We start from the raw sequence: 27,089 nt of genomic DNA, 5'->3' as shown, positions 1-27,089 counted from the left end.
AAAAAAAAAAAAAAAAAAAAAAAAAAAAAAAAAAAAAAAAAAAAAAAAAAAAAAAAAAAAAAAAAAAAAAAAAAAAAAAAAAAAAAAAAAAAAAAAAAAAAAAAAAAAAAAAAAAAAAAAAAACAAAAAAAAAAGAGACAAAAAAAAAAAAAAAAAAAAAAAAAAAAAAAAAAAAAAAAAAAAAAAAAAAAAAAAAAAAAAAAAAAAAAAAAAAAAAAAAAAAAAAAATTAAGAAGAAAAAAAAAAAAAAAAAAAAAACAAAAAACAAATAAACACAAAAAGAAAAAAAAAAAAAAAAAAAAAAAATAGAATAAATAAAAACACCCAACACCACATCTCTCTCGCGGCTCCGAAGAATCGGAGGCGGTGGTCCTCCTCCCTGCGCCTTTATCACCGCTCACGCGTCTAATTCAATCTGCTTGCAGGCCTTTGTACTTTGCCCCTTCCGCTAAGAAAAAAAGCTGACGTAAAAGTCCACGTGACCAAAACAAAAAATCCCCGGCTCCGCACCTGCAGCGTGCGCGAGGGTACGTGTTGGCTGCAGCGGGAACGAGAATGTGACAAACAGCTGACGAATTGTAAGCAAACGGAATACGTCATCATCCTCATGTTAGCTGTTTCGGGATGTAGGAAGCTGCTATTTAGTGCTGATGTGGTCTCGTCATTGTCGTAGCCGCGCGCGAGCTTTCGGAGGCGAAGCCGGCAGCGAGTGAAGGCCCTGCTCGGCAAGCTGACGTCAAAAATAGCTCGCTTGCTTGCACCGACCGCCCGATTATCAGCTGACTAGGAATCAGGTCAGCGCTGAAAACTCTGAGCAATAGGCCTCTTCTCAGCAACGGCCCCGGCCCATTGTAAGAAAAAAAAAATATCGATGATGGCTTTCGACCGCAAGAAAAAGCAGGTAACCTTCGCTCATCGGCAGGGATTTAGTCAATCCCGAAGGACAGACATCGTCCAGTCGTCAAGGCGCCTGCAGCCTAAAGATCACGGTTGGCTTGCCTACTATCTTTGCTCGTGCACTCCGAGACCGCACAATTGTCGGTTCGCCACGCTGCCAGGCGTGATCGCTTCAGCGCGGTAAAAGTCACAGTCTGCTCTCTTCTCTGGAAAAGTGTCAAAATTTTCCTACCCCAAACCAGGTTACACGCGCACTTTGGGCAAGTAACTGAGCTTCAAAGAGCAAGCTTAACAATGCCAAAGACAAAGGCAAGGAGACTAATTTGACACTAATCCAGCCCTGGCATGGAGGGTCAGGAGAGGGGGCTGATAAAAAGGTACAAAAAAAGCATGGCGTTGGAAGTTCTTTAACATAACCGTGTCACCAAAGTGAAATTGTTAAAACACATGGGTGTTGTTTCAATATTTTTATGATCATACATACTGTGAACCATTTCTTTCTCTGCTTCTTTTTTTTGCAATGTATGTAAAAGGCCAGAAACACTAGTAGCATGAACATAAAGCTTACATTAAAAACACCACTCTATATATAATATAGTCTCCCTCGATTGCCCCTCAAGTCTTTCTCCCCAACATGTGCCCCCCCCACCAACCACCACACAACACCACACACCACATATATATGAACCTACCTTGCCACTAATGTTGGAGTCAAGCAGGGCTTGTGCTGTCTTGTCAAGCACCAGCATCTGACCGAACCTGAAATTCAAAGGGAGCAGGGGGGATGGAGCCACTGCCACCCATATGTTGGTGCCGGAAGGTCATCTCTTTTAATGACCACTGTAGAAAAACCACTACTTGCTACACTACTGGAGCATGCAGGGCTTGAAGTTCTTGAAGATGATTCCCAGCTGCTGCATGCACCTGATGAAAAAAGTAGCTTTGGATGTTGTTGTCTCACAACTTGTTGTTTGGGATATGAATGTCCTAACCTCCCCATTATTTGGCAAAGTGCATATCTTTTTTCAGACTTTGGTTCCATAAACATTTGTGATAACTTTTTATGTGATGATAATGTCTGTATGTGAGATAATAACTTTTCCGTAATCTCTGGCATAAACATGGGGCATGAAAAAGTATAGGTTTCTAAATGGTGTAAGAGCCGGCGCAAGAGAAGACAGCCCAGGTACCTCTGTAATTGCTGGGGAACGTTGGCGACTTGGGACTGACAGACAATGAGGTGAGCACCATGGCAGCAATGGTTTCGTCCATCATCTCAACATCGTCGAAGTTTCCGCCGTTCTCGCTCGACCCTTCTGTGTCCCCTGAGCTATCGCGGTGCGTCTTTGCGCCTGTCGCAAAGTATCAGGACAAACATATGCTAACGCTCGTTAAACAGGCCGCCCGACCATCACGCACATTCATTTCAGCAAAAGCTAAACTATCATAAATGATCATATCCTGTTTCAACAGTTAAAAGTAAATAATATTCAACTCTTCAGTCACGCACACACACATTGCGAAAAGTCCCGCTCGCTAAAGAAAATGCTAACGTCATCACGGCTCGGTTCTTTGGTTGCTGGGCCTCGAACCACCGGCTGCCGTGAAAGTCCAGTGCAGTCACTTGTAAACGCCCATAAAGTGCGCAGCCAACGCGTAAGATAAGGGTTTTAAAGAACAGCATTTTGCGATTAAAATACCCGTTCCCTAGGGATCAAATAATTATTTTGACTACACGTGGAAGAAAAACACTTCTTTTAATGACTGCGGGCAAGCCACGTTTGGTGGCCGGCTAAGTTACGCAAGAATCAGCTGGGGCCTGTGACTTGACCTTACTTTTGTGTCCGCTTTACCGGACCGCCTGCTTTGCGCAAAACATTGTAAACGAAGGCATTGAAGTGGCGTAAGCACGTTAACAAAGGCAGTAAGACTGTAACATATAGAGAAAGAGGAGTGTTCACACGATTTAAAAGAGGAAAAAAAAAACCGTAAAACCACACTTACTGCCTGTTTGAAAGCCTGTGCTGGAACGTCAATATTGTGGGAAAACAGCCCGGCGTTTGGGTTCGCTGAGCTGTAAATCGGCCAGCTTTGAATAGTCTGTGTCCTGATCAACAAGCCTGGCAGATTTTCGACTTTCCATCAGACGAACGTCTTCAAGTCTGCGGCAGATGTTGACATTCTCTGTGTTGCCGTGTTTGACGGTGATTTATCACCTCGTCCGACTCTCGTTATGATAACACCACTAAGCCGGACACTTTTCTCGACCGTTCATCGTGACATAGACCCTTTGTGCTTTTTTTTAGACGAAACCAAGCCGGTCCTGTCTGAAATCCAGGACCGATCACATGTGAAGTCGGCACATCTGCCTTCGAACCCGTCGTCAAAATGGATAGTGTATGTGGCTGAAGAAGAGTTGTTTCTTCGGCCACTTGGGCACGAATAACGCCAGGGTAAAACCGCCATCTTTGCCACAAGGCACTCACTCGAGTCCCAACGATAGATCGCTTGCCAATCGTTTTTGTCCCAGACATAACTTATTAAGTGATCATGAGATCAAGGTAACAATTACAATGAAAATTAAAGTTGGCGTCTTTCCCCAATTTTCCAAATGCGCAGGTATGCAACAGCAATCGCTGACGTCCCGCAGCAGTACCACTGGATGTAAACCAAATGCCGGCGAACTGCGCCGGTTTGTTTTGGTGCTGGCAAAGGCGGAGCTTTCGCGCAACGTCAACACGGCCACATGATCAGCAGAACGTAGTCTAGTTGGGCGGCCTAGCCACACCTCCTGGGTTTGGTTGGCTAGCTCTCCGTAGCTGCCACTCAACTTGAAGGTTGAAAGTTGAGTGCAAAGGTCAGCGCAAGTTTGGTACAGTTGCCACCGATTTTCTGTTTTAGTCAGACGAAAGCTTTCTGCACATTTTTCATCTAACAGGGTTGAAATTGAGTATGTGCACCGTCTGCTATTGCAATTTAAAATTTTGTCTCAAAAATAAAGTACTTTTGATAGTAAAGAATTAATGTCCTGATATCTATACCGGTGCTGACTTCAACAGCGTCACATTTTTTTTAAAAAAACAATATGTATGGTACTTCTATAGATATGACAGTAAACAATGTGACTTAATATATTATAAAGTACTAGAAATATAAGCATTTAGTTTATATTATCAAAAGTTAATATCACATATGTTTTACTAGTTGAACATAAAAACAATGCAATCGTATCGTCAATCAAGTACGGTAAACGGAACAGCTAGGAACAAAATGGGGGCGGGGAAAACTCGGTCACAACTTTGCCGCTCGCGCTGCTTTTCCCACAATTCACCTGCCATAATGTCTGCGCCCTGGTCTTGCAGGGCGTCTGCAATGCTGGCTAGTTCGATAGAGATGCTGTACGTTGTTTGTCTGGCGCAACTGCTTGCAAGCACAATGTGCAACACTGCTGACCACTTTGAAGGTGTGACTGCATGGCCATTATATGTAGCTTCAAAGTGAAAGGGTGTGATTAGACTGCATGGATGTTTCATCAAATCCATATGCTTATCACATTTTAAGCTTTTGTTCGGCGTCAGCAGCAACGGTTACTGTTCAAGTGTGGTGTGTAAAGTGAACAAATAGCACACACACACACACAAGATTCAGTCCTGTGTCGTGAGCAGGTTAGGCGCAGATCCTGTCTTTTACGATCGATATTTTCAGGGCAGCAAAGTCACATGCTTTCAGTTTCCAAGGTTTAGTTAAAACTTTTTTCCATTCACCCTCACATGCATCTCCCCTCCCCACTTCATATCTCCCTCACCACCCGAAAGATTCGTTGACGAAAAGATTCGTTGATGCTAGATTTTATTCATTTAGCTTTGTACAGAGAACAGTATACCCTCCAACGGGTAGGATACAGGGTTGGTTGGTTGTTTTACTCTGTGCCAGCAACTACCCAACGGGTAGGAGGAATTATGCACTAAAGTTTTCACAGTCAACACAAATGGTCGAGGGATGGTTTGTGTGATTTTGTTGGAGGGAAAAAGGCATCATGCTTGAAAATGAATGTTTGCATTTTTAACATATGGAATAAACAGAAGACTGTCCATGAAGGAAAACCAAAGCAATAATTGATAGACCAAAAACAAAGAGAATATTTTTGTGATATCTCTATATACTAATAATAGGAAGTGTTGGTAATGGAAGGTGTGAGGAAAGAAAAAAATGCATCTGTGAACTGCATACAGAGAAACAAAGGTTGTCAACCACATTAGTGGGTTTTCCCCTCCAATGTAGGTGTTTGTGTGCGTTGGAAACTTGAATACTCTTTGCTACTGCATGATCTGTGCACACATGCACAACTTTAAGAGAACATTGTGGTAGAGGCAAAATTTTAACAGATATATGAAGTTGATAATCGGCTATGTAATTTGTCAGATGGCACCAAAAGCACTTTTTAAAGCCAAGGTTTCATTAACTTATTAACTAATTATTTTATCACAATATTTTCATCTAGAGATGCAGCCGATAATTATGTTTTGTAACATTTAGCTTATTCGTTTGCATTGCCTGTGATGCAGCTTAGGGCGCTTTTGAATGATGATAGATTTTTATGAGAGCAGAAGGTTTTGTATCCATGAAACTTGTGCATTTCTGATGTCAAACTGCACAGCTGTAGTCTTTCTCTGTTTGGTAGGATCTCCAGCATGATCATTTTTTAATTAACAGGAGAATTGTTATAGTAATTAATTTTGCTTTGAAACTTGAGCTGTTCTATTTTTATTTGTGCAAATGAATTTTAAATGGGCTTGGCTAATTTTAGTTCCCCATATCTTCATATTAGTCTTATTCTGAGACCTACCTCTCATTGTTTACATTGCTCACTTCTTTATTTAATATTTCCTACTATTCTATTCTCTCTTCCAACACACATGGTCTTCAACAGACTTAAGCAACCTTTTTTTTTCAAATCAGAGTTATGTAGAAACCAAGAGTTCCATGAAAAGTTGCTCATGTTCCATGAGATCATTTTTAAAAAAACTTCACTTTTGAGCATTGCTATCCATAGTCACACATAGACAATGTGGGTAAGTGATAAAGAATTTAAACCTTCAAACCATTTATTTCACTGCCTGTGTCTCATCTGTGGCAGATAAGTGAATTGCAATTGTACTTGCAGCATAATTATATCAATTATTATATCTACAATTTGTTGATCATACTACCATAGAATGAGCTGTATGATTTTTTTTTCCTGCAGAAGGTTTTTTAGAATCTGAAAATAATTAACACAGTCTCTCCAGAGTCAGGCAGCCCGGTCCTGCAATGGTTAGCACCTGTCACCAATTTGGTGAAGGCTGGCTGTCCAGGGTTCAGCTCTCTCATCTCTGTCACACTGTTCTTTCTCTGCATGTGGTATCTGTTTACAGGGGTGGTTGCCTTGACATGATATAGCCTTAGTTGCTTGTCCCTCTCCCCTCCAGGGTAATAAGAAAAGGTTGAGAAAGGCTGGGCATGTTTTCTCTTGACCTGTGTACTTGTCGCTGACTTGCTAGACTAGCATATGTCTCCTTGTCTTTAATTTGCTAAACTTTGTTTCCCAGCAGCTTTGAGGCTGTTTTGAAAGGTTAGATTAATTTTGTTACTTATATCCTCACCTTATCCTCCATCTCTTTTTGTGATTAGGTTTCCTGCTCTGTAGACATTGTGGACTGGAAGTAACAAGAGCAGACAGCCTAGTAAAAATTCCAAGTCAATTGGCACACAGACAACGAAATGATACACTTGCTGGTGCAAAAGGTGTACTTATACAGCTGTTTAAAAATCCACAAGGTATTTAATCTTCCCTAGAAAGCACTATTTTTGAGAGAAAGAGTATTAGAATGCGGTTTGATATAGGGTTTATTTTCCTATTTTCTGGGGAAAAAAATTTAAGTCTTCGTTTTCAATGTCATTTGAGCTGTTATTTGCTGTATCTTATTCTTGATGTGCATATATCATCCTGGTCAGCAGTAACAATTGCTTTGTTTGTTTCAGATTTATCAGATCATTTTTTTTTATTGATATTTACAGGAAAATATTTTGAACTGATCACATCTTCTGAAGCAGATGTGCAAGAAGTTGAACAGGTAAACAAGAAGGGTAAAGGCTCCCCAAACCCATCTTCCTTTATTCCTCATTTTCTCAGTTTTGACAAAAATAATTAGGTGTTTTGAAACTGGATGTAAAAACTTTAAACATAATCACAGTTTAAAGAGAAAGAGGCAGGAGATTCCAAATTCCAGAGCCTAAGAAGAAGGAAAGTTGGCTGAAATTCTGCTATCTAATTTGTGGCTCATGAAAATCAGCATTAGCTGATGGAAGAGATCATCATGGATGATAGAGTAGCTCTGATAGGCATGATCAGACAATGTTTATATTTAAAGCCATGCCAGTAACTAAGACTATATCATGGCACATGATCAGACAAGGCCATGAAGACATCTGACAAAGTAATTTCATGTTCCCTATGGCTATTATACTGATTAGCTATGCATCTTGCAGGTAAAAGTAGTTTGTAATACATAATAATAAATTGCAATACATATATTTTAATTGTAATGAATTGAGCAAAGTGGGAGCATCTGCTGGATACATATATTGCCTCCTATGGTATTCTCTATCAGCCTGCCAAGATTTGGTGCTATATAAGTTATTTATTTGTAATAAATTATTTTAACAATGTATGATTGGCTCGTGTTGCAGCCTCACTTAGCTGATTCCTGGTTTCCTGGTTTTACCTGGACAATAGCTGTTTGTCCTCGCTGTGGATATCATTTAGGATGGTATATGAAATTGTCATCTGAGATTCTCAGCATAAATGCATAGAAGCAGCATGAGAGAGAAAAAAAGAGAGAGTGAGATTTCTTTAAAATGATGCTAGTTAATGATTCTTTTTTTCTTCAAACCTTGTTAGATTTTTTGGTGAATAAATTTTAATTTAGAATAGAGGGATGCACAATAATCAAATAATTTATGTATTGCAGGGTGTTCAAACCTGTTAGTACATCTGTGATGAGCGATTCAATGCATAGAACTAATTACATGCAGCAGTTTATTGGACTCATTTTAGGAAATCTGCTTCATGAACAAGGCAAGAAATTTCTCTAAACTATTGAAGTGTTTTGACAAAATGTGGCACTACTTATGCTGAAGTTGTTGCATGGGATATTTAGACAGATGTATAGTGCCTGGTATTTTGATCTACCTGATATAAGAAAGTTGTGAGTCTATGAAGGTGCTGTGTAAAGATTGGTTCAGTCAATGTATGATTTAAAATGAAGCAAAACTTCAGAAACTAATAGCCAGTCATCAGTAGTGGATATTGTGCTACATAATCATGAAAAACAGACTTTTCTAGAAAGTGACTGTAAAAATTGATCAAGGCAGTACTTATGAACACCATTGTGCAGTTTACCAAATTTTCTGTAATTTTTCATGTGTGCACTGATCTGTGTTATTAAAGCAATAACTGTTATAAAACCCCAAAGAGAAACATCCAGTAAAAATGCTAAGTTGAGGAAGAGTAACTGGGTATTCTTTTTTTATTTAAATACTGTTGCTTGTTGTTTGCTGTTTCAGAAGCTGAGTCAATCATTGCTGCCCCCAAAACATACCTGAGCTAAACGCCAGACAGAAATATTTGCTATTTAAATTATTCTCTGTCATGAAAGAGTGCAGCATGAAGGTGGTTTGAAGTTTTGAGAAATGGTTGTTGTTGATATATTGTTGCTTTTGTTATAAGCTGTTATTGAAATGTATCACTTATATCGTTCCTATGTAAATTTCCTATGCACGCTTCATCATTGAAACATTGGTGCTGAATTGTAAATAATTTTGTGTGGTATATTTGTTGTTTGAGCCATGACTTTGATCTGCAAACTCTCAGGTTAGTTCAGCTAAAGGTCCTTCTTAATTAGACATATATGGGTGAATATTTGACCAAGTTAGGCAACTTTACACAACAGTTATATAAAAACGTTGCCTAACTTTATTCATACCTGTTGAATTAAAAAGAACCTTTAAGGAGGCAGATCTTTTTCTTCACAGAAACAACCTATGTGGATGTAGTCATGTTTGTTTTCACTGATAGGGATAGCCTAGCCTTATGGGCATATGACCAGTTGATCCAGTAAAGGTTGGTTATGGACTAGTCATGTCCTTTCTTCAGGTTTCAGGTACATTTCTGGTTGATTTTGTGTGTGTGTGTGTGTAATGAGTATATAAGCATGAAGAAACTGACTTACAAAAATATGTGTATGACTGACAGTTTTTCTTTGTTTTGCATTGAGCAACTTTTATGAGGTCAATAGTTGCAGACATCATATGAATACCAACCCTGGATGACTTACCAAATAAAGAAGCTTCTATCTTATTAAACAAAAAATGTATCTTTCAAGAAATTGGGCAAAGAAGGAAAAAGGGTGAATAACCACGGACACATATATACATATTCATGGAATAACAGGTTGACATACCATTTCCCTCAATTTGAAAATTTGTGTGTTTTGTTAGCATGATGAAACTTGTTTTTGAATGAACTTTAGCCCCCTAACCCTTTGTAGAGTGTTCACCTTTCTTTAACCAGAAGTCTGCAGAAAATCTAAATACATTGTTTTCTGCCTGTCTTTAGATATTTTAAGGATTTGAAATTGGAGATTATGTGAAGTGAAATAGAATGCTGATAAAAAGTTGATTTATATGTTTATTTTTAGTCATATTTTGAGGCATGCATGAAATTTCAGATGTAGCTTTATTTGTGTTCTTGAGAAATGCCAAGGAAAGAATATAATATTTTGGTGAATGTTTTTGAGTGTTTCCATTAAGTGGAGTGAATCTCTTTTGGTGTCCTATTAAAAACATGCATAATATCCCACAAAAAGTTTCAATTTTTACCTTATTAGTAATACCTTATAAAATACCTTAATGTACACAATGCTGGTCATTAGGTAATCAATGCATATACCTGCTTATATATTCTTAAAGAGGAAGTATAGCATGTACCTTTCAGTACTTTTGATAATATTAAGAGTTGAATGAAGAAATATTCAAATATACTTTTCATGCTCACCATAAATAATCTATCAACAACAAAAATTGCAATAGCATTTATCAATCTCAAGTGTACGTGTATGCATGTGTATATATAACATAAATATAGTGTGCATATGTATGTATATAAAAGAAAAAGTAACATTAAATAAAGCCTGTAATCTGTTAAAATTTGATTAATTTCTAATTAATAGAAATGCTACATGGATGAACACATTTGGCCACAACTATGCATATTTTAAAATGCTTTTTATCACCTACAGCTAATGGTAAATATTTCATTTTGACATTGTACATCTTATAAATTGCTGCGACGTACACTGAACTATGCATAAATATAATAAAAACATTATCAAAATTATTTTAGTTCTTTGACAGTATGACGGGACCAATTACGAGATGTTTTCAAGAGACAGCAACTGATAATTACAACATTGATCATATCAGTCTGCACCCAAGCAGAACGTTACGCTGTGCAGAAACTGTTAAACGCGGTATGTCGACCTTTCCCTTTCAACAAATTCATCGTCTCATGGTCTCGTCTAGTAGAAGTAATCGATATCTAGATAGACAAGGGATCGACTATCTCAAGTACAATGTCTGTTGGTCTCGTCTAGAAGTAATCGATGTGTAGATGGACATTAAGGGACTTGATCTGGTCCTCACTTCTCTATCTGATCTTTTCCGTCCGACAGCGTGTCTTCGAAAATGTCAACGTTATAAAATAAGCATTACCCAAAGGAATCCATTAACCTTAAATACTGTCCGCTAGGCATGAAGATTCAGTATAACCACAGTTATATAGGTTGAAATCGCGGTTTTCCCTTTCAGGCCGCCTTACCACTGTTACCAATGAAAACGAGCAGACGTCTAGTGGGTTAGTCATCACATGACTGTCACATGATCCGGCGAGTACAGCGACTTTCCAACATGGAGGACCACATTAAAAGGAGTATGCATTTCGAGTGCTACACACGTTAAACTAGCACCATGACTTTAACAATATGTCTCTGACAGAAGAATCGATAGTGATTCAAAGAGTAGCAAACTTTATTCGAGAATTTTGTAAATGGAACCGTTATACATCTACACAGAAACTGATAATAATCATCGTTGCAGGCGCTTTTGCAGCTGTTTTGTTTGGTCAGTATGGTCTGTTTGTGTTATTGATTGTCAGTATTGTGTTGACAATCAAAGCTACAAACTGGATACTATCAATCGATGTGTCACACTCGGATACAGAGCCAATAGCACAGCATCTAGAGAAGCTATTTCAATTGATCGAAACTCTGAAGGGGATCAAACATCGTATACAGAACTCGGAGAGCCATGAACCATGTACAGAACTGCGAGCCCGCAGCGAGTCGATCGCTTCTCCAGCAATACCTGACCTGGACGTCGACGGAGAATCAAGTTTTAGCGGTATTTTCAATAAAGCCATTCGATTAGAGCTCAATTCAATAGCGTTGCTCATAATTAGAGACTTTGTGCACGTATGGTATCACAAATTCAGCTACAACCCACAATTTCCGAAAGACTCACGGGTGTTTCTGTTCAAAGCCATCCACAATGTTGTGGAACGTATTTCACGACTGTCTGCTCACGAGACTGTCTCAGAACTTGTTGATTCCTATCAACAACACCTGGCATCATTCTATATGTGTGTTGAGGATAGTCATTCTGAAAAGTCAACATACAACGATGGAAAGGATGAGATGGATCATGATTGGTGGACGGTGGTGGAGGAAGTGTTTCAGGAAAAGTTCCAGCTTCACTACGCACTTGAGAGCGCAGAATCAGAACGGCAATACTTGCGTGCAGTAACAAAAGTGATTTTGATGGGTACTTGTGCTCCAGATGTTACGTCAACCAGAAGTACGGTGATTTTTCTTACTGAAGTTTTGTCCATGAATGTTGTACTTCCAGTAATGGAAATGCTGAGCACACCCGACCGACTCTATGAACTTTTGATAAGACTAACATACAATGGGGATAATGTCATTCTGAGTGATGATGTTATGAGGCAGCTGATTGATGATGAGGTTAGCAAAGTTAAGTCCCAGTTACATACATGCCAAAAAAACCCAGAAAGTTCTCATATGGAGTCGCTGGACAGCAAATTAGATACGATGAAGCTTGAACCAAACAAATATGTTGAATGTGCAGCAGGCAGACAGCCAGTATCAAGTCAGGGATTTTCACAAGAAAAGTCCTGGGAGGAAAACTCAAAGAAGAACATTTCTCAAACAGAGTCCTTGCAATTAATTGTGAGAGAGACTAAAACTGACAAAGATTCTGAAAGCAGAAGGGTGGCAGATGGTAAAGAAAGCTCAGAAGTTGCACAGGAGAATGAGGCAATCAAAGGCAGCCCATCGTTTACACTACTAGATTCTACTTCAATTATGACAGATCAGTCCCATTCTAATGACCGTTCAATAACAGACACAACAGTTGTAACTCCTGTTGTGTCTGATGCCACTGGTGTTGATGATTCTAATAATGAAACTGGAAATGGTAACTTAGATCTTGCAAAGAGTGCACAAGAATCAGTTGAATCTTCAGTTATTCTTGATGGGAGTGGTGAATATTCAGAACAAAGACAGAACATTTATGGTGAAATTGTAACAACTGTTCCAGCCTTAGGACCCAAACTTCGAGCTTTCAAAGATCTCTTTCGGCCTAAAAAATCCAAACAGCAGCAAGTAGAAAAGGTAGAAATTGCAAGTGAAATGAAGATGGAACAAGAAGGCCAAGAAGGGACAAGCAAAGTATCAAGTGACAATATATCTTCTGTTCAGAAACTGAAATCTTTGCGTCTCAGCCCCCTGCTGAGCAGGTCAAACAAGTTTTTAGACTTTGGTAGCAAACAAGACAAAATTGTGATACAAGCAGCAGAAGGTAAAACTGATGTAGAGACCCATCAAGTGACTCTCTGTCCTCAGAGACAGAAAGAGAACAAGGCAAGCACTCTCCAGGCACTCTAACGACACCTAGTCCAACCCAGTTAATCAAATTCTTTCAGCGCATACGCAAGGCATCAGCTGAACCTAAGAAAATGTCTCTCTCTCCTGCTGAAGTAAAATCATTGGGATCTCCACCAGCTGACTTGGAAAATAATGCTTTCAGTTTCAGTTCTCTTGATAGCACTACATCCTGTGCAGTCTCCACAGATCAGTCTGTAACGGGGTTAGTGGTGCCATCTGTGCAAGTGACTGATGAAAGTGATAAGCACGAGGATGATATTGTCTCGAGCTCAAGCTCGAGCCTCAACTCTTCCCCCTTCTACAGTGTAATTGGTGTGTCGTCATATGATGTTATGCCAACAGAAAACAATGCCCAAGAAAATCAGAAAAACACAGATGTTGCATTTGACCTGAATGAGGAGGGGGAGGAGAGCAGGGAGATTAGTGATGGAAGGTCAGGGCCATCACTGGATAGTTCCTTCATCTTCCAGGACATCTCCATTGCTTGGACAATGACGTGCCAACAGTTCCGCAGCAATTCTCAGTTCACTCTTTACCAAATTGAGGTAGGGCATTTTTTTTATAGTAAGAATAATACGAGGTATGGTAGGGAGAGGGTGTTGTTTGAGTATTATTTGAGCTTGCCTGTTTTGTGTGTGTGTGCGCATGTTAGAGAGGGAAAATCTGTGGCTACATGTATAAACTTGTGAAATTAATTAATTACAAATTAATGACAGCATTTGACCACATTACCATTCATCTAAAGCTTGAACCAGATTGGGATCGGTGGTGTCACATCTTAATTCATACTGTTGTAAAATGATGTGGTAACAAGTTTGTTATGGTGAGATTACAGATTTATTACACTGTGTATATGTATTGTAGAGATGTTTATTGAAATTACTGTGGCTGAACTCACAGCTTGATTAAAATTGACTTTTAGTGACTTTTTCCTCAATAAATCAATTTTAAGTTCCATGAAATTGTTGTGGGTAACATCAGTGTATTGCTTGTCAAAATGAATGTATTGTTCAGGGAATAATGTAATACTGCTGTAGAGTATATGTGGGGATATGTTTGTAAATGAGGGGATCTAGTTTATGAAAAAACTTTAATCTTTATTATTTGTTTTAGCAGAAAATGATACTTCTATGTTGTAACATGACCCTCCTTAGACTAAGAGAGAACTGTGAATATAAATGTATATAAGTACAAGTGGTATATAATATGTAGTGTTATACAGTGCACTATGAGTTTATGGGCAATGTACAAATAAAAAGTTTTCTTTATTTTTGTGGAAAGTATGAAGCTCTTCACTTCTCTGATACGGGTATACCAGTTCTACGAACAGGATGTGTTAAACGTCGTTATCGAGAATTTGTCAACTTGATGTTACGCCTGGAAGATAACTCCGCATACAAAAAGCTACTAAAAGGTTTGTAGAATTTCCTGAATTAATTTATGTTCAGCAGCATGAAGTCAGGTATTCCAAGTCAGAAATTTATTATTTAAAAAATGTGATCTTATGTTGAAACTGGAATGGGACAGTGTATCTGGCACCAAGTCTGGCAGATGTCTGGATCAATCATTTGAGGATCAAAGCCCATTTAGTCAATTTCTTATTTTGGAAGTTTGTTTAGTCAGTCCATCAGTTGGTTTCAAACCATCAAGTATTAGCTATTACTGGCTTCATGAAACGTTCCAGATTGGACTGCAGAGCAGTAGAACTTCAGTGTTCTGTACCCCTGATATTTACAATCATATCAGAATACAATCCATCTAATTCCAAAAACATCTGAAAACAGAGGTCTTAGAAATGGAGAGCTACAAAATCTGTGGTTTAGGTGGAGACTAAGGCTTCCTAATCTGACCTATCTCAACACCTCATACAACTAATCTGAAGGCAGATGTCATTTACTTAGTACCATCAGGTCATAAGTTGCATAGACAGGTGTCTACGCATGCATATATCCACAAAGAGTTGTTCTTCAACTGCTTCATTATGTTAAATTTAGATTAGCAGTGCCACAAAAAGTTGGCACAACTGGATTCAGGTCTGAAAAGTTATGCTTGGCATGTTATGTCATTAAAATTTATTCTAGCTATGCAGTACGTTTACAGGTAGATTAAATATGTTGCTGAGTTAGCATTTGTAGGCAATGCAGACAGTCCTACAGATTTTTCTGGCTATACATTATATTGTCACTCATTATAAATCAGCCATAAACATGAACTGCATTCAGTAATAAATTGAGACTGAAAGGCACCCCTTAAATTTGTCCAGAATGATGACAAAATATTACAGGTTATTGACTGGTAGATTGAAAAAGTTGTATACAATATTTTAGTGTTGGATAATGCTTCTCACCTATTATCACTGGAATTGAAAAGTGATTTACATTGAGAAAAATGTTGATCAGAATGTGCCTTAGAAACATCTTCTCATCAGTAATCCATTGAATAGGGTAATGCAGGGCCTTAAAGGTCAGAGAAAAGGACAAGTGTCAGGTGCTTAAAAAAATGGATTTTTTTGCAACCTCTACCATAAAAAAATCATAAATAAATGGTATACAACCATTTGATGCACTTTGGGGATCATTCATGTTGGTGTTGGTAATGAACTGTCATCTAAACAGTGTCATCATTTATAATCCCAGCTTTGTCATTATCTTTGGTGCAGCTTGATGTTATTGACTGCCCCAGTGACTGCAGCCTCCTGTGCTGTGATACTTTGTCAGTCTCATCCAGCTCAGAAGCATTTCTCTGTAAACTGATTGGCAGAGTAAATAATGCAGGAGGCATACAGCCAAGAGATCTTTGTGGTCCCACATTAGTAATTACAAGTCATTGTCGCAGGCGTTCTCTTTTAGAAAACATGACAGTGGCTCAGAATTCTGGAAATCAGTTGAGTTTTTATCTCTCTCTTTCATCCTCTTTTTCATTTATGCCTGCGTTTTCTATCTCACACACACACACCCCTTCCACCTGCTCTTGCACAACTTCAGACAACATTGCATTGGCCTCCGATTTTTCCCAACAAGTGATATATAATTGTAACTTTTTGAACTGCACAACAGAGAAAATGCATTATATGTATGCAAATACACTTTCTCACTCACACACACACATGATCTGTGTCAGTGACTACTTGTTAACAAAAATGATTTGACCTTGTCTTAGCAGATTTAGAGTTGTAACATAGTGTATTGCAAATATCTGGCAAATTTGGTGTTATTTGTGAATGGTATGTTGTGTTAGTGACTGATATGTGGTGTTATTTGTGACTGACATGCATTATCTACCAACATGTTAACTGGCATTTGGCAGATATAAAGGGCCCCAAGCGCTGGGTGTCATTACCATTTAAGAACATGGATAAGAAAACATATCTACTCGTCAAAAGACACTGGAGCAGTTTCTAAAGGTATTGTAAATTCAGTTATAATTTGGCTGTTGCTGTACTACAGTTTTTGTGTCTCCCATTTTATCACATATCCTTAGTAAATTTGCATTTTGAACTTGACAGTATTGCCAATGTGAATCAGTCTGAGTTTTCTGTATAAACTTTTAACTTAAGTAATTTTTTAGATTTTTACCCATCTAAAATAACAACTTGTAAAATGGAATTTGAAGAAGTTCTGCCACACACACTCTCTTTTTCTTTTATGTATCTCTCTCTCTGTCTCTCCCTTACTCATCCTCTAGTTTTTTTTCTCTTTTGCATCCCTTCTCCTGCATGTGCTGCAAGTATACAGCATATGTAACTCTATACATTGCAGAAGATTATTAAGCATTACAGTAACTAGTTTGTTTGGTCACTTCTGCTAACCAGTTCGATCCCATTTATTTGAGTGAAAATAGTTACCTCCATCTGAACAGACTGCAAGCTCCATCAGTCAGCCAGGTTGATGTGGAAATAGTGATCACAGACTATAGAAAGACAGTAGTAGCCAAGTTCTTGTCTTATTCCACTACAGACTTAATGTCATAATATATATTCCACTGTAGCCAATATTTTCTCTGGATATGTGATTACATTTGATTATCTACACTAGGTGGTCTGTTAAGTTTGACAGAATAGCATAACCTTAAATTAGATAAGGAAAATAACCATAAAAATACCTGCTAAAGAAATGGATTCATAAATGGTGGTGACAGTTATTTGGATACTTAATTTTGTCTGAAATGCAGGGGAAAGGCTCATTTTTTTTTTAAAGTGATGGTCATATTCATTGGATTACTTCGACCATCCATTTTTAGGTCTGTTTTGACAATTAGACGTCTAACAAAGTTCACTGCTGGGACTTGCAGGCCTTGATACAAGTGGAGGCTGTGTGTAATGGCCCAGAACTGCGGGAATTCCTGGCTTATGAAGGTGACTCCCACATTGCATTTGTCCGCAGAACTACAGAAATCAATGTTCCTCGCCTGGACAAGGTAATCATGGTGTCACATGCATCAATAAGCTTGTGCATATTTTTGTATGCATGCAGGTAACAGACTTGTGGATGCACACACACACCTAACACATACACACACCTAGAAAAAGATAGAAATGATTCATGTTTGTTCATCTTCCTAAAATGCACCTATTTCTTTGTTTAAATATTTTTTAGTGGACAAGAAAATATCCTCTAATGGCATCTGTTGAAAAAGAACCAAGAAATCTCTCCATGATTAAAAGCTCTTTGTCTCCTATCTGTTTATATAGTTTAAACCTGCCTGAGTACATGGTAGACAGTAAAACCCTTGTTACCTGCAGTCTAAACTTGCCAACAGATGCTGGTCAAAACCATGTCAGGTGTCTTTGATAAGCTCAAGAATCTTCCCAGCCTACCTCAGGAGGTCATCTCAGGCATTCGTGGTCGTGATAACACAGCTGATAAAAAAGATGATGCTCACCTTCTTCGGGATGCAGATGGCATAGTGCTGACCACGGAATTTTCCCAACAAATGGTATGAAATTTTAACCTTTTGAGATGAAGAACAGAGAACACACATGGTAGATTTGTGTTTTATTTATTGTAGAAGAAATATGACTTATGATGTTTAAGAGGTATATTTTATCCTATGAATAAATTTCTTGCAGAAAGAAAGTTTATTAAAGGCAGTTTACAAGACAGATATATCATTATAAAGATCACTATTCATATGTATGAAAGTGTTTGCTACTTCCTTACAAAGATTTAGGTAAGACGGACTAAAACAGTTTTACTGTGAAGTAGATGTGGAGAGTACATAGCCAGCAGCTGTTTAACTAGAAGTCATTTAGTCATTTAATACTTTTTCACACTTTATAATGAACTCTTGTATGCAGCCTCACAGCAACCTTATGAAGGACTTTTGTGAGAAATTTGTCAGTGATGTTCAACTAGAGGGTCTTATTCCCAGGAGCCCTGCCTCTCCTTTGACACTTTTGCTACAGGATGAGAGTTTAAATCTCTCAGACCACATGCTTGCTCAGGTGCCCAGACTGGATAGCAGCGGAGCAGAGTCATCAAAGCAAGAAGCTAGTGGGTATTTTTTGGTCCTGAATTTTTCTTTTTTCCATGCATAGCCCTCACAGAGTATGAACATTTTTATCATCGTCATCATAATCATCATCTATTTGTTGAATGACATGCTCAACCCATCTTGTAGGTGTATGCATGCATGCATCAACACCTGTTATGTGCACACCCTCTGACCATTAAACACCTCCCATGTCCAGATACTTTTGGTCCACATGAGTTGGTTTTTAACACAAAACAACCTTTTGACTGGACAGTTTTGCTTTGGCTTTGTGACAGTGTGACTCATTGTCAAATAGTCAAACAGCTATATGACTGGTTTATGTTTGTTGCTGCAGCCTGGGAAAATGTGCTTTTTCATTTCTTTTACACATGAAAATTTTATGTGAATGTTTATAGCTTTTTCCAATAATCGAGATGAAGAAGAAAGTGCAGTCAGTTAATTAAAGCAAAGTCTTTAGAGTCTTGTTCTACAACACCATCAGTTTTGCTACCCAAACCGTACAAGTCTCAACTCCTTGAGACAAAGTTATGAAGCAAGATCAGGGCTTCTGCTAAGGCTAAGTTCTTTGGGGTCCCAGGGACCCCTTCTTCAGATTTTTAAGGGGTCCCTGTTCTTCGCCCAACTTTGAATGGGACCCCATCGATGAAAATTGAAGGGGTCCTCCGAACTTTTAATGCATACTGTACGCAAATTTTTGCGTAAGCAGAAGCCCTGAAGATGAAGTGTTGTTCCACGAGTGGGGAAACCAGTGACAAACATCTGGTCTCTGAAGTTGCATAGCAGTATGTAGATCACAGCCCCTGTGGTACACATGTGAGACACAGACTCTGATTGCCGATAATAGAGAGGAAGTTATAGGCATGCAAGACCAAGTGCCTGAGGAAGCTGCTCCAAATCTCTAACATGGAATGCAAAATCAGTGACTTTGTATAGAATACAGTTGCCATTTAGTGGAGCACTAGGAACCCATTCTCACAACAGTGAAGCAGCACAGGCTGGTCTGGTTGCCCATGTAAGGCAGCTCGACACGCTAAGACTGACCTTCAGAGTACCTTGGAGGGGGTCCATGCCAAGGTGGACTGAAGAAGAATTGGCTTGCAAACATTAAGGATTAAACATGAAGGACCTCTCCATTCCACTTGACAAGCCAAAGTAGGCAGCCTGTAACTCAGCCACTGTGTTGTCCCATTGTTCTCAGCAGTAAGTTCCAACAGACCAGCATAGCTCTTTTCCAGCTGGTACCAGTCAAGGAATTAATGAATGAATGGAATAAAAACAAAGGTGATAAATATATGACCTATGCATACATGTGCTTATGTATACATGGTTCCTGTGAGCAGGTGCCACTGAAGGTGACTCCGGTACAGGGAATTCTGCAGAAGGACTCACAATGTATGATGCAGGAGCGAGTCTACTAGTGCAGCTTCTTCCTAGTCAGCATTGGTTGTGCCACGAGAGAGTCATGAGAGGCATGCGTAATCTTCTCGGCAGAAAGATAGATAGGTGACTAAAATATTTTAAATTTTATTGTGGTGTTGTTTTCTTTGAATTTTCTATCATGATTTTTGCATTCTGCTCTTCTCAACTTTGCAGAGTAGAGACTAAAAAGAGTAAGCAACAAAATTTTCAACCAATTTTATGAAATATTTTAGGACAGCTCTTGAATATGTAAGTCAGGTTTATGACTTTTAGAAGGATGAGAAAGAACATGGCAAAATATGAAAATGGAAAATGACTCAGAATTCAGCTCTGGAAATTTTGTGTGTGTATGTTTTTGTTTATTTGTTTGCTTTCTTTTTGGCTAGGGAAGAGGGAAGAATAGGGACAACTTTTTGAAAACTTTAAAATGATAGGTTCTTTTAATTGTCATAGCAATTTGACCAACCTTTTTACATCCTGAGTTTTTTTTCATTTTAGAATATCAAAGTCTTAAGATTGAAAAACTCCTCTGAGATAATTTGGATTGGCCGATGCACACAATAGAAATGAAAGCAGTGCATTGAAAAATTTGCAATTTGACAGTGTTCCATATTTTTTTTAAATGCATGTGCCTACCCTTCTTCCTAATCGAAGGTTAATCACATCCTGTCATAAAGACATTGACCCTAAATGTAACTGCACTGCACTTGTCAGCTTTGACTTACAAATGGCTGTGCAACTCAGTGTCTAGTCTGACAACAGAGGAAAAGGTGCCTTTGCTACCTTACTTCCTATTTAAAGTTAAATTACATGCTCTGTTTTAAAGACATTGACCCTAACTGTGACCAGCTATAGCTGCACTGAACTTGTCAGCTCTGACTTACAGGTGGCTACGCAACTCAGTGTCAAGCCTGACAACTGAGGAAAGGTGCCTGTACTACATCCGCTTGCTCCGAGAAAACGTTTGGCCAGGTGGAACTTTCATGTCAGGAGGGAGAACAGAAAAATCAATGGAGGAAAAACTGGCTACAAAGGCTGTGGCAAAATGTCTCCTTCTGGAATTCTTTCCAGGTAAATTCACTTTGTCTTTTTAGGTTTGGTTTGCATGTGTGAATAACTTAGGTGAATTTGCTAAGGTGTGCATGTGGAATCAAGATGGTGTGAGAGGGGGGAAAAAATCCCTCTGCCATTTTTTAATTTTACTTCTATAAATTGAATATTAATGTTATTGGATTAACCAAACGATTGAGTGGATGGCAAGTAAATGTAGTGTATGCATAAAAGCAGGTCATTTCATGGAGCATGCCTTAGTTCTGTGTAAGTGAATGGGAGAGCCATGAGGGCTGTGGCTAATATATTTGATGGAGGAGAGAGACGTAGATGAGTGTTTGTGGTATGATGCAAAGGCATGTTAATGTTTGCATCTGTTAGATCAAACTTGGTCTGAGCATTTCTGAGTCTGATCACAATTACCAGCATTGCTTAGAGTACATCAGAAAGTGCCAGGCTGGACTTATGGTTGTGACTGACACAGCTAGTATTTACTTGCAGGTATAAAGTTGTGACTGACAGCCAGTATTTAATTTTGCAGGTGTGGTGCAGCACTTGCTGGGCACAGAGAGTGTGGACAGTGCAGTGGACAAATTCTTGGGGTCTTTCCAAAACCGCAGACTAAATAAGTGAGAAACTTTTTTTTTTTTTTTTGTTGTTGAAAAGGTTATTGTTTTTTGAGAAGCCAAATTGACATACATCTTTGTGCATGAATTCATAACAGCAACAGATTTTATTGTGATATAAAAGCTGTTTCATGCTGCATAGATGTTTTATTATTAGTCAGTCACATAGACCAGAAGAGTTTCTTTTGAGAGTACAATGTCCTCAAGCTGTGCCAGTAGTAAGCATGTTTCACATGGCACCATCATGTCTGTATTTCCAGTCTCTTTCATTATGTCTAACTTATTAGTGTCAGCATAATCTGTTCCAGGCACTTCCTCTATTCATCCCTGGATAAACTTTTGGAAAAACTATTTCCGGAGATGTTGGACCCTAGCTTCCAGAGTCGAGTCCTTACATGATGCAGTGTTGTTGAGCCCTGGATCCTGGTATTTGTAGCACCCTGTCCTAAATATGTCCACTAACTAATGATATATTTTTAGCTGTAAAACACTTTGAGTGCTCGGAGGGTGCATGTCTTGCTAGTCAGGTGTAGGAGTGAAAATGTAAGTTATTGCCATATAAAGCTTGTCATAATGTATGGTGTGCAAGAGAGAGGACATGGCATACTGTGTAATAATTATAATTGCTGCTGTGATGCATGCACACTGTGTGTGAGGTATATAGACTTGATGTGCTGCATATTATGTGATGTGTTCTGTTTATGACTGACATTTTGTATTCAGACTGAAATACAGCATATAGTCTCCAGTGATTATGTCATATGTGCTATCATGGTTGAGATGTGATTTGTGATAAAAAAAAAATATTTGCTTTTGTATCTGCTTGTTCAGGTCCATATTTCCAGGCAAACATTTATGTTTTTGCAAATATAGATGTGCACTAGGTGCATGCATTCAGATGTATGAGTGGTATGCACATACTAGCAGGTGTAACTGCCATCTGCTGTTTTACAGAAATATGTATGATGATGTTTGTCACATTGCACTTCATGGATAGTATCAGCATCCTAGTCTGCTTCAGTCACATGTTGCAGAAGACAAGAGACAGTGTGTTAGAGCATGTTTTATAAAGTTGGGTATATTTTGCAGCATGTTTCTTAACTTTTTGTATTATTCATATGATAATAACCAACTATCCCTAAAATGCTGAAGTTCCCTTTGTCAAAAGTAAAACCCTCAGAGCACCAACATTCACATGTTAGAGTTAGTTTATCTGCCATTTTCATCATAACAGATCTTTGTTTTTTCCTTTTTTTGGAAGGGGAGTGTGCTTCACTGGCTTCCTTTTCCATGAAAAATGAAATAGTATAAATCTGTATCAATTCCAGGTATTGTATATATTGTTTCAGCATTCTCAGTTTTATTTCTGAAGCTATTGTGCCTAGTGGTGCTATGATACATTTTGCTATTTGTAGCTTTTTGTTTTGAGCTCATTTAACATTATCACAGTCTAAAACACTTTGAATGTTCTAACCCATATAGGGTCTGTGTACATGCCTTCATTTCTGTCAGTACAATGTATACACTTGAATGATTTTCAAAAGAACTAGGTGTGCTTTGTCTGTGTGATACAACAGTACCTAACAGTTGTGTGAGTGGTAGGTATCTGTAATGCACAACTGAAATTTGTCCCATCACCTGTACAGCGCCTTGGAATCAATATGACTGTTGAGTCTCTAGCAAATGTTTAGTTGTCAGAAGAATCTATGAGCAGTGAACATGAATGTACAGCACTCTTGTATGATGATAAGCTTGTCACTGTATGGTAGTTATGGTCATAATTGTTTATATCATGATCATAGTATGTAGTATAAGCATATCAACAGCTCCTTACCATGTTTCTACAGGGTAAGCATATTTACAGCTGTTTTCTTTGTCACCAGTGGAGTATTTTTGCAGCTGTTTACACTTTATTACGATGGGCATTCAAATGAAATGTTGCAGATGGCGGGCAGATGTCAGTCGAGCATCCACATTTCATTTGACTGCCTCTTATATCATTGTTCCTCACGCATACTGTCAGCTGACTGTGTTTTGTCCTTACAACATTTATAGTATCAAAGCATGACACAGATGATTTAAAGTGATGGTACACTCTAGAAAACAGTTTGTTTTAAAGATTTTTTATAACATTAACACTTTGACCACACATATCTCCAAGACTTTTAAAGAACATGCTTGAAAATTTAGATAATAGTTTACACTTTACAAAGACACTAAAATCAATGATCTATGTTTTTGAGTACTGTTTGAAAGTTATTTTGAAAAAAAATAGTACAGTAAAAAAAAAATCATTGATTACAGATTGATGATAAATTTTCCTTGTAACTACATAAAACATATATTTTTAGATTGTTATTTTATATTTGATTATTCCAAATTCACAAAATGTTATTAGAAATCTTTAAAACAAAACACTTTTCTAGTGTGTACTGTCACCTTAAGACGGGAAAAAACCTCATTTTCAGATGAACATTTCCAAGTCTTTTATGTTTCAGAAATTTAGGGGACAGTCGTAATTCTTTTTTTGGCTGCTGTCTTAGTGCTGTTATAAACATGCACTTAAGGCTAGCAGAGTTTTCAGGTGCACACTTCTAATCCATTTCTTTAAGTATAGTGGGAAGAACAGCAGCATTTGCAATATGCTTGTTAATGGCTGAATCAGTGGTGAATAAGTCCTGTAATAGGAGAAGCAGCTTGTTATTGTTTTTGTCAGCATTAGATGCTAGGCTCACTCATGTAGATTTGTATCAAATCACACAGAACCAAGAGAAAAGAAAAATTATTCATTTTTGTTGTTCATAGAAAGTGTTAACACTCTTAATGATGCACATAAACTGTTATGCTTTATTGGAAAATTTGGTATGATCATTTGAATCTCATTTGAATACATTATATGTTCATTTAAAATAAGTGCTCCTAGCAACCAATGACAGCTAAAGAATAAGAGACAGTCCTGTAGTGCAACACATTGAGGATCATGCATCATCTTCGCACTGCATTATATCATGCACTTTGCCTTACAAAGAGTTATTTGCTGGTGCAAACTTCTTTACCATCTAGTTGTGCCATGTCTCATTTCATATTGTGCAATATGTAAGTGACGATTACTAAGCTGCCAAACAGACCAGCTCAGGGATGTGAAGAAAATCTATTGCCTTTGGGCTGTTGAAAATACTTTGTTAGATGTCCAGGCTTTTGTTCAGAAGGTAAAGGTAGACCCATAACATGTGAAAGTGAGTTGTTAGAAACCATACTTCTCTCATGCCAGGTTTTTTTGTTCCTGCGCAGCCTTTTCTTTCTTCAATCCTCTGGGAGTTCAAGTACCCAGCTGGGTCAACTGGGGAAATACAGCGTGAGTGTTCTAACCACTCAGCTGTCTGCATCCCCAAAGTTTTGACTAACATATTATATGAAAACACCTGCAGCAACTGTTCGGATCTTTTGTGAACATTTAGCCAATCGTATGCAAGAGCCTGAAGAGGAGTACAAGCGATGTCCTGTCAAGATTTGTTTCCCCTTTATTCCACTATCATTTTCATGACAACTAACATTAAAATACCTAACATTATTTATGAGTATTTTATCATATTGGATAGCTTGTTTGAAAGAACTGGTTGAAAGCAAGTGGGGACCAATACATAAAAGCTTTTGCTTACAAAGTGTAATTGAGCAGCTGATAATTGACATTCCGGACAAAGCCAATAGTATTCCATACTTTTGGGGCTTATCTTGAGCCATTCTCTTCTCTTTGTGAAAAGTAAATGCTATGGAGAAGTTAAAAAAAAATTACATGTTTATTATTTCTTGTGGAATAAATTTTGGATGTGATAAGTTGAGCAAAATTTTTTTTAAACAAAATATGTGGCTTGTTCAATTTTCAATATTAAATGTGTTGGACAAAGAACATTTTAAATGACCAATTATGAAGTTTCACAGTTCTGTTTATATGTGGGGTTTTATGATTGTTAAAATATTTTAGAGTTTATGTTCTGTTATATAGTTCCAGGTTTTACAGGAAGAATGCTGTGATAATGTAAAGGAAGTTTCAGAACTGTAAGATAACCTGTCATTATTATAGCATGCATGCATGTGGGTCATAACATCATTTTGCATGTCTTTTTTAATTTTGACATTATGGAATTCATAAGACACATTCAAAATGCAAGACTGCATAGCATATACTTTGCTGGGTGTGTTGGCAGGCCCAAGATTACTTCCTTGTTTGTGGAAAACATTTTTGAGTTTAACATTCTTCTTGTGCAGGAACCTTGTCACACAATTTGAATCATCATGTCTACTAGCATGCAGCAGATTAAGAAAACAGCACAGCTATATTCTGATGAGAGTGCAATCTTTTGTAGACTCAGCATGCATTTTTGTGGCCTATTGTGTCAGCTTGATGACATTCCTAAATATCACTGTTTTTAAAAAGATATATGGATACAAAAACAAAAAAAAATAAGGATCCTGTTCATGTTTCTTTTTTTCAGAATATTTTAGCTGGGAAACTGTGGATTCCTGTATATATTTGTGTATGCATGGATCCAAAATTTGGGATTTTACTATTGCTCTACCCATTTTCACCATTCAAAAATAAAAGGCACAGAGCCTTCTAGGAAGGCTTGTAATGTGTTGAATGTTTACATTCTATTGGTCTTATGCTTTTTAATTTCTTTTTTAATAGAAAATGTGTAGAGCAGAAAGCTACCAGGCGTCACTGAAATGAGGGTTAGATTAAAGTCATCGTGGTGACTACTAACCACAAGTGTGAAAAAGAAGCAGCCATTTTTGTCACCTACTCCCCAACACAGATAATGGCCCTGAAAGTCACTTCTGTGTCTGCATGGCATACCATTATTTAGTCAAGTGGTTTGTTTATAATGAGACTTAAAAACTATTTTTAAAAACTAAAACTCTGTAAGTTGCATTCTCCCCACCCCACCCCCCAACACCACTGAAAAGTTGCAAAGAAAGCATTGGACTTTTAAAAGGGACATGAACAAGCTTTGCACGTAGCAACCATCATCACAAAAAGCAGTAAAGCAGTTGGTTTAATGCCTGGTGTGTGCAAAAATATGGTTTTGACTATGCATATCCTTTTTTTCAATATGCATTGATGACGTAACTTGGACTTGGTGACTTTCAAACTTTCACAAGCCACAATTACAGGCTAGCGGAAGTGAAATTGTTCAAATTGTGATGAAGTTATAACTCAGTTAAGCACCATTTAACATGAAAGGTTTTTTTTCCCACTGTATAAAATTTTCAAGAGTTTCTGATGGCATTAATCAAGAGCAACAAATGTAAGGTTCATTAAGCATCTTTCTTTTGTACACCATAACTTGAATGTTGCAACTGCAAGTTATCGAATTTACTCATTAGATAAAAATGTGAAAAGAAAACTAGATCAAGAGTTTTGGTAGGAGCAACTTATTGTGGCAGAACTATAACTGATAGTAATCATCTGGTAAGTACTTGAAATGGTACCAGATAACTACAAATGAAATATCACTTTTTAACTAAAGCTAGTGGGTCATGACAT

At 37.9% G+C, this 27,089-nt stretch overlaps 2 protein-coding genes across 7 annotated transcripts; both read left to right on the top strand.

Moving 5' to 3' along the window:
- Positions 1–4,182: 4,182 nt before the first annotated feature.
- LOC112562081 (protein cereblon homolog) lies at positions 4,183–9,726 on the top strand. The gene is made up of 6 exons (XM_025235081.1): positions 4,183–4,360; positions 6,568–6,714; positions 6,955–7,010; positions 7,627–7,706; positions 7,908–8,014; positions 8,503–9,726. The coding sequence occupies exons 1-6, from the start codon at positions 4,237–4,239 to the stop codon at positions 8,544–8,546; spliced, it is 558 nt and encodes a 185-aa protein (XP_025090866.1). The 5' UTR covers positions 4,183–4,236; the 3' UTR covers positions 8,547–9,726.
- Positions 9,727–10,853: 1,127 nt separating this feature from the next.
- LOC112562080 (sorting nexin-19-like) lies at positions 10,854–26,195 on the top strand. Of its 6 annotated transcripts, XR_003098781.1 has the most exons (12): positions 12,959–13,501; positions 14,238–14,370; positions 16,263–16,359; positions 17,247–17,372; positions 17,715–17,891; positions 18,253–18,448; positions 19,790–19,952; positions 20,755–20,939; positions 21,460–21,547; positions 21,853–21,970; positions 22,806–22,872; positions 24,836–26,195. XR_003098781.1 is itself a non-coding variant. In XM_025235080.1 (11 exons), exons 5-10 carry the CDS (start codon positions 17,715–17,717, stop codon positions 21,941–21,943), a joined length of 900 nt encoding a protein of 299 aa, XP_025090865.1. In that variant the 5' UTR covers positions 12,959–13,501; positions 14,238–14,370; positions 16,263–16,359; positions 17,247–17,372; the 3' UTR covers positions 21,944–21,970; positions 24,836–26,195. The 6 variants fall into 6 exon arrangements, 3 of the variants coding, with proteins under 3 accessions (XP_025090865.1, XP_025090864.1, XP_025090863.1); XR_003098780.1 differs by having other exon boundaries at positions 21,853–22,872; XM_025235080.1 differs by lacking the exon at positions 22,806–22,872.
- Positions 26,196–27,089: the final 894 nt, after the last annotated feature.

Source organism: Pomacea canaliculata, linkage group LG4, assembly GCF_003073045.1.
Source record: "Pomacea canaliculata isolate SZHN2017 linkage group LG4, ASM307304v1, whole genome shotgun sequence".
In the NCBI taxonomy this organism is placed as follows: Eukaryota; Metazoa; Mollusca; class Gastropoda; order Architaenioglossa; family Ampullariidae; genus Pomacea; species Pomacea canaliculata.
This window is presented reverse-complemented; position numbering and strand designations above follow the sequence as displayed.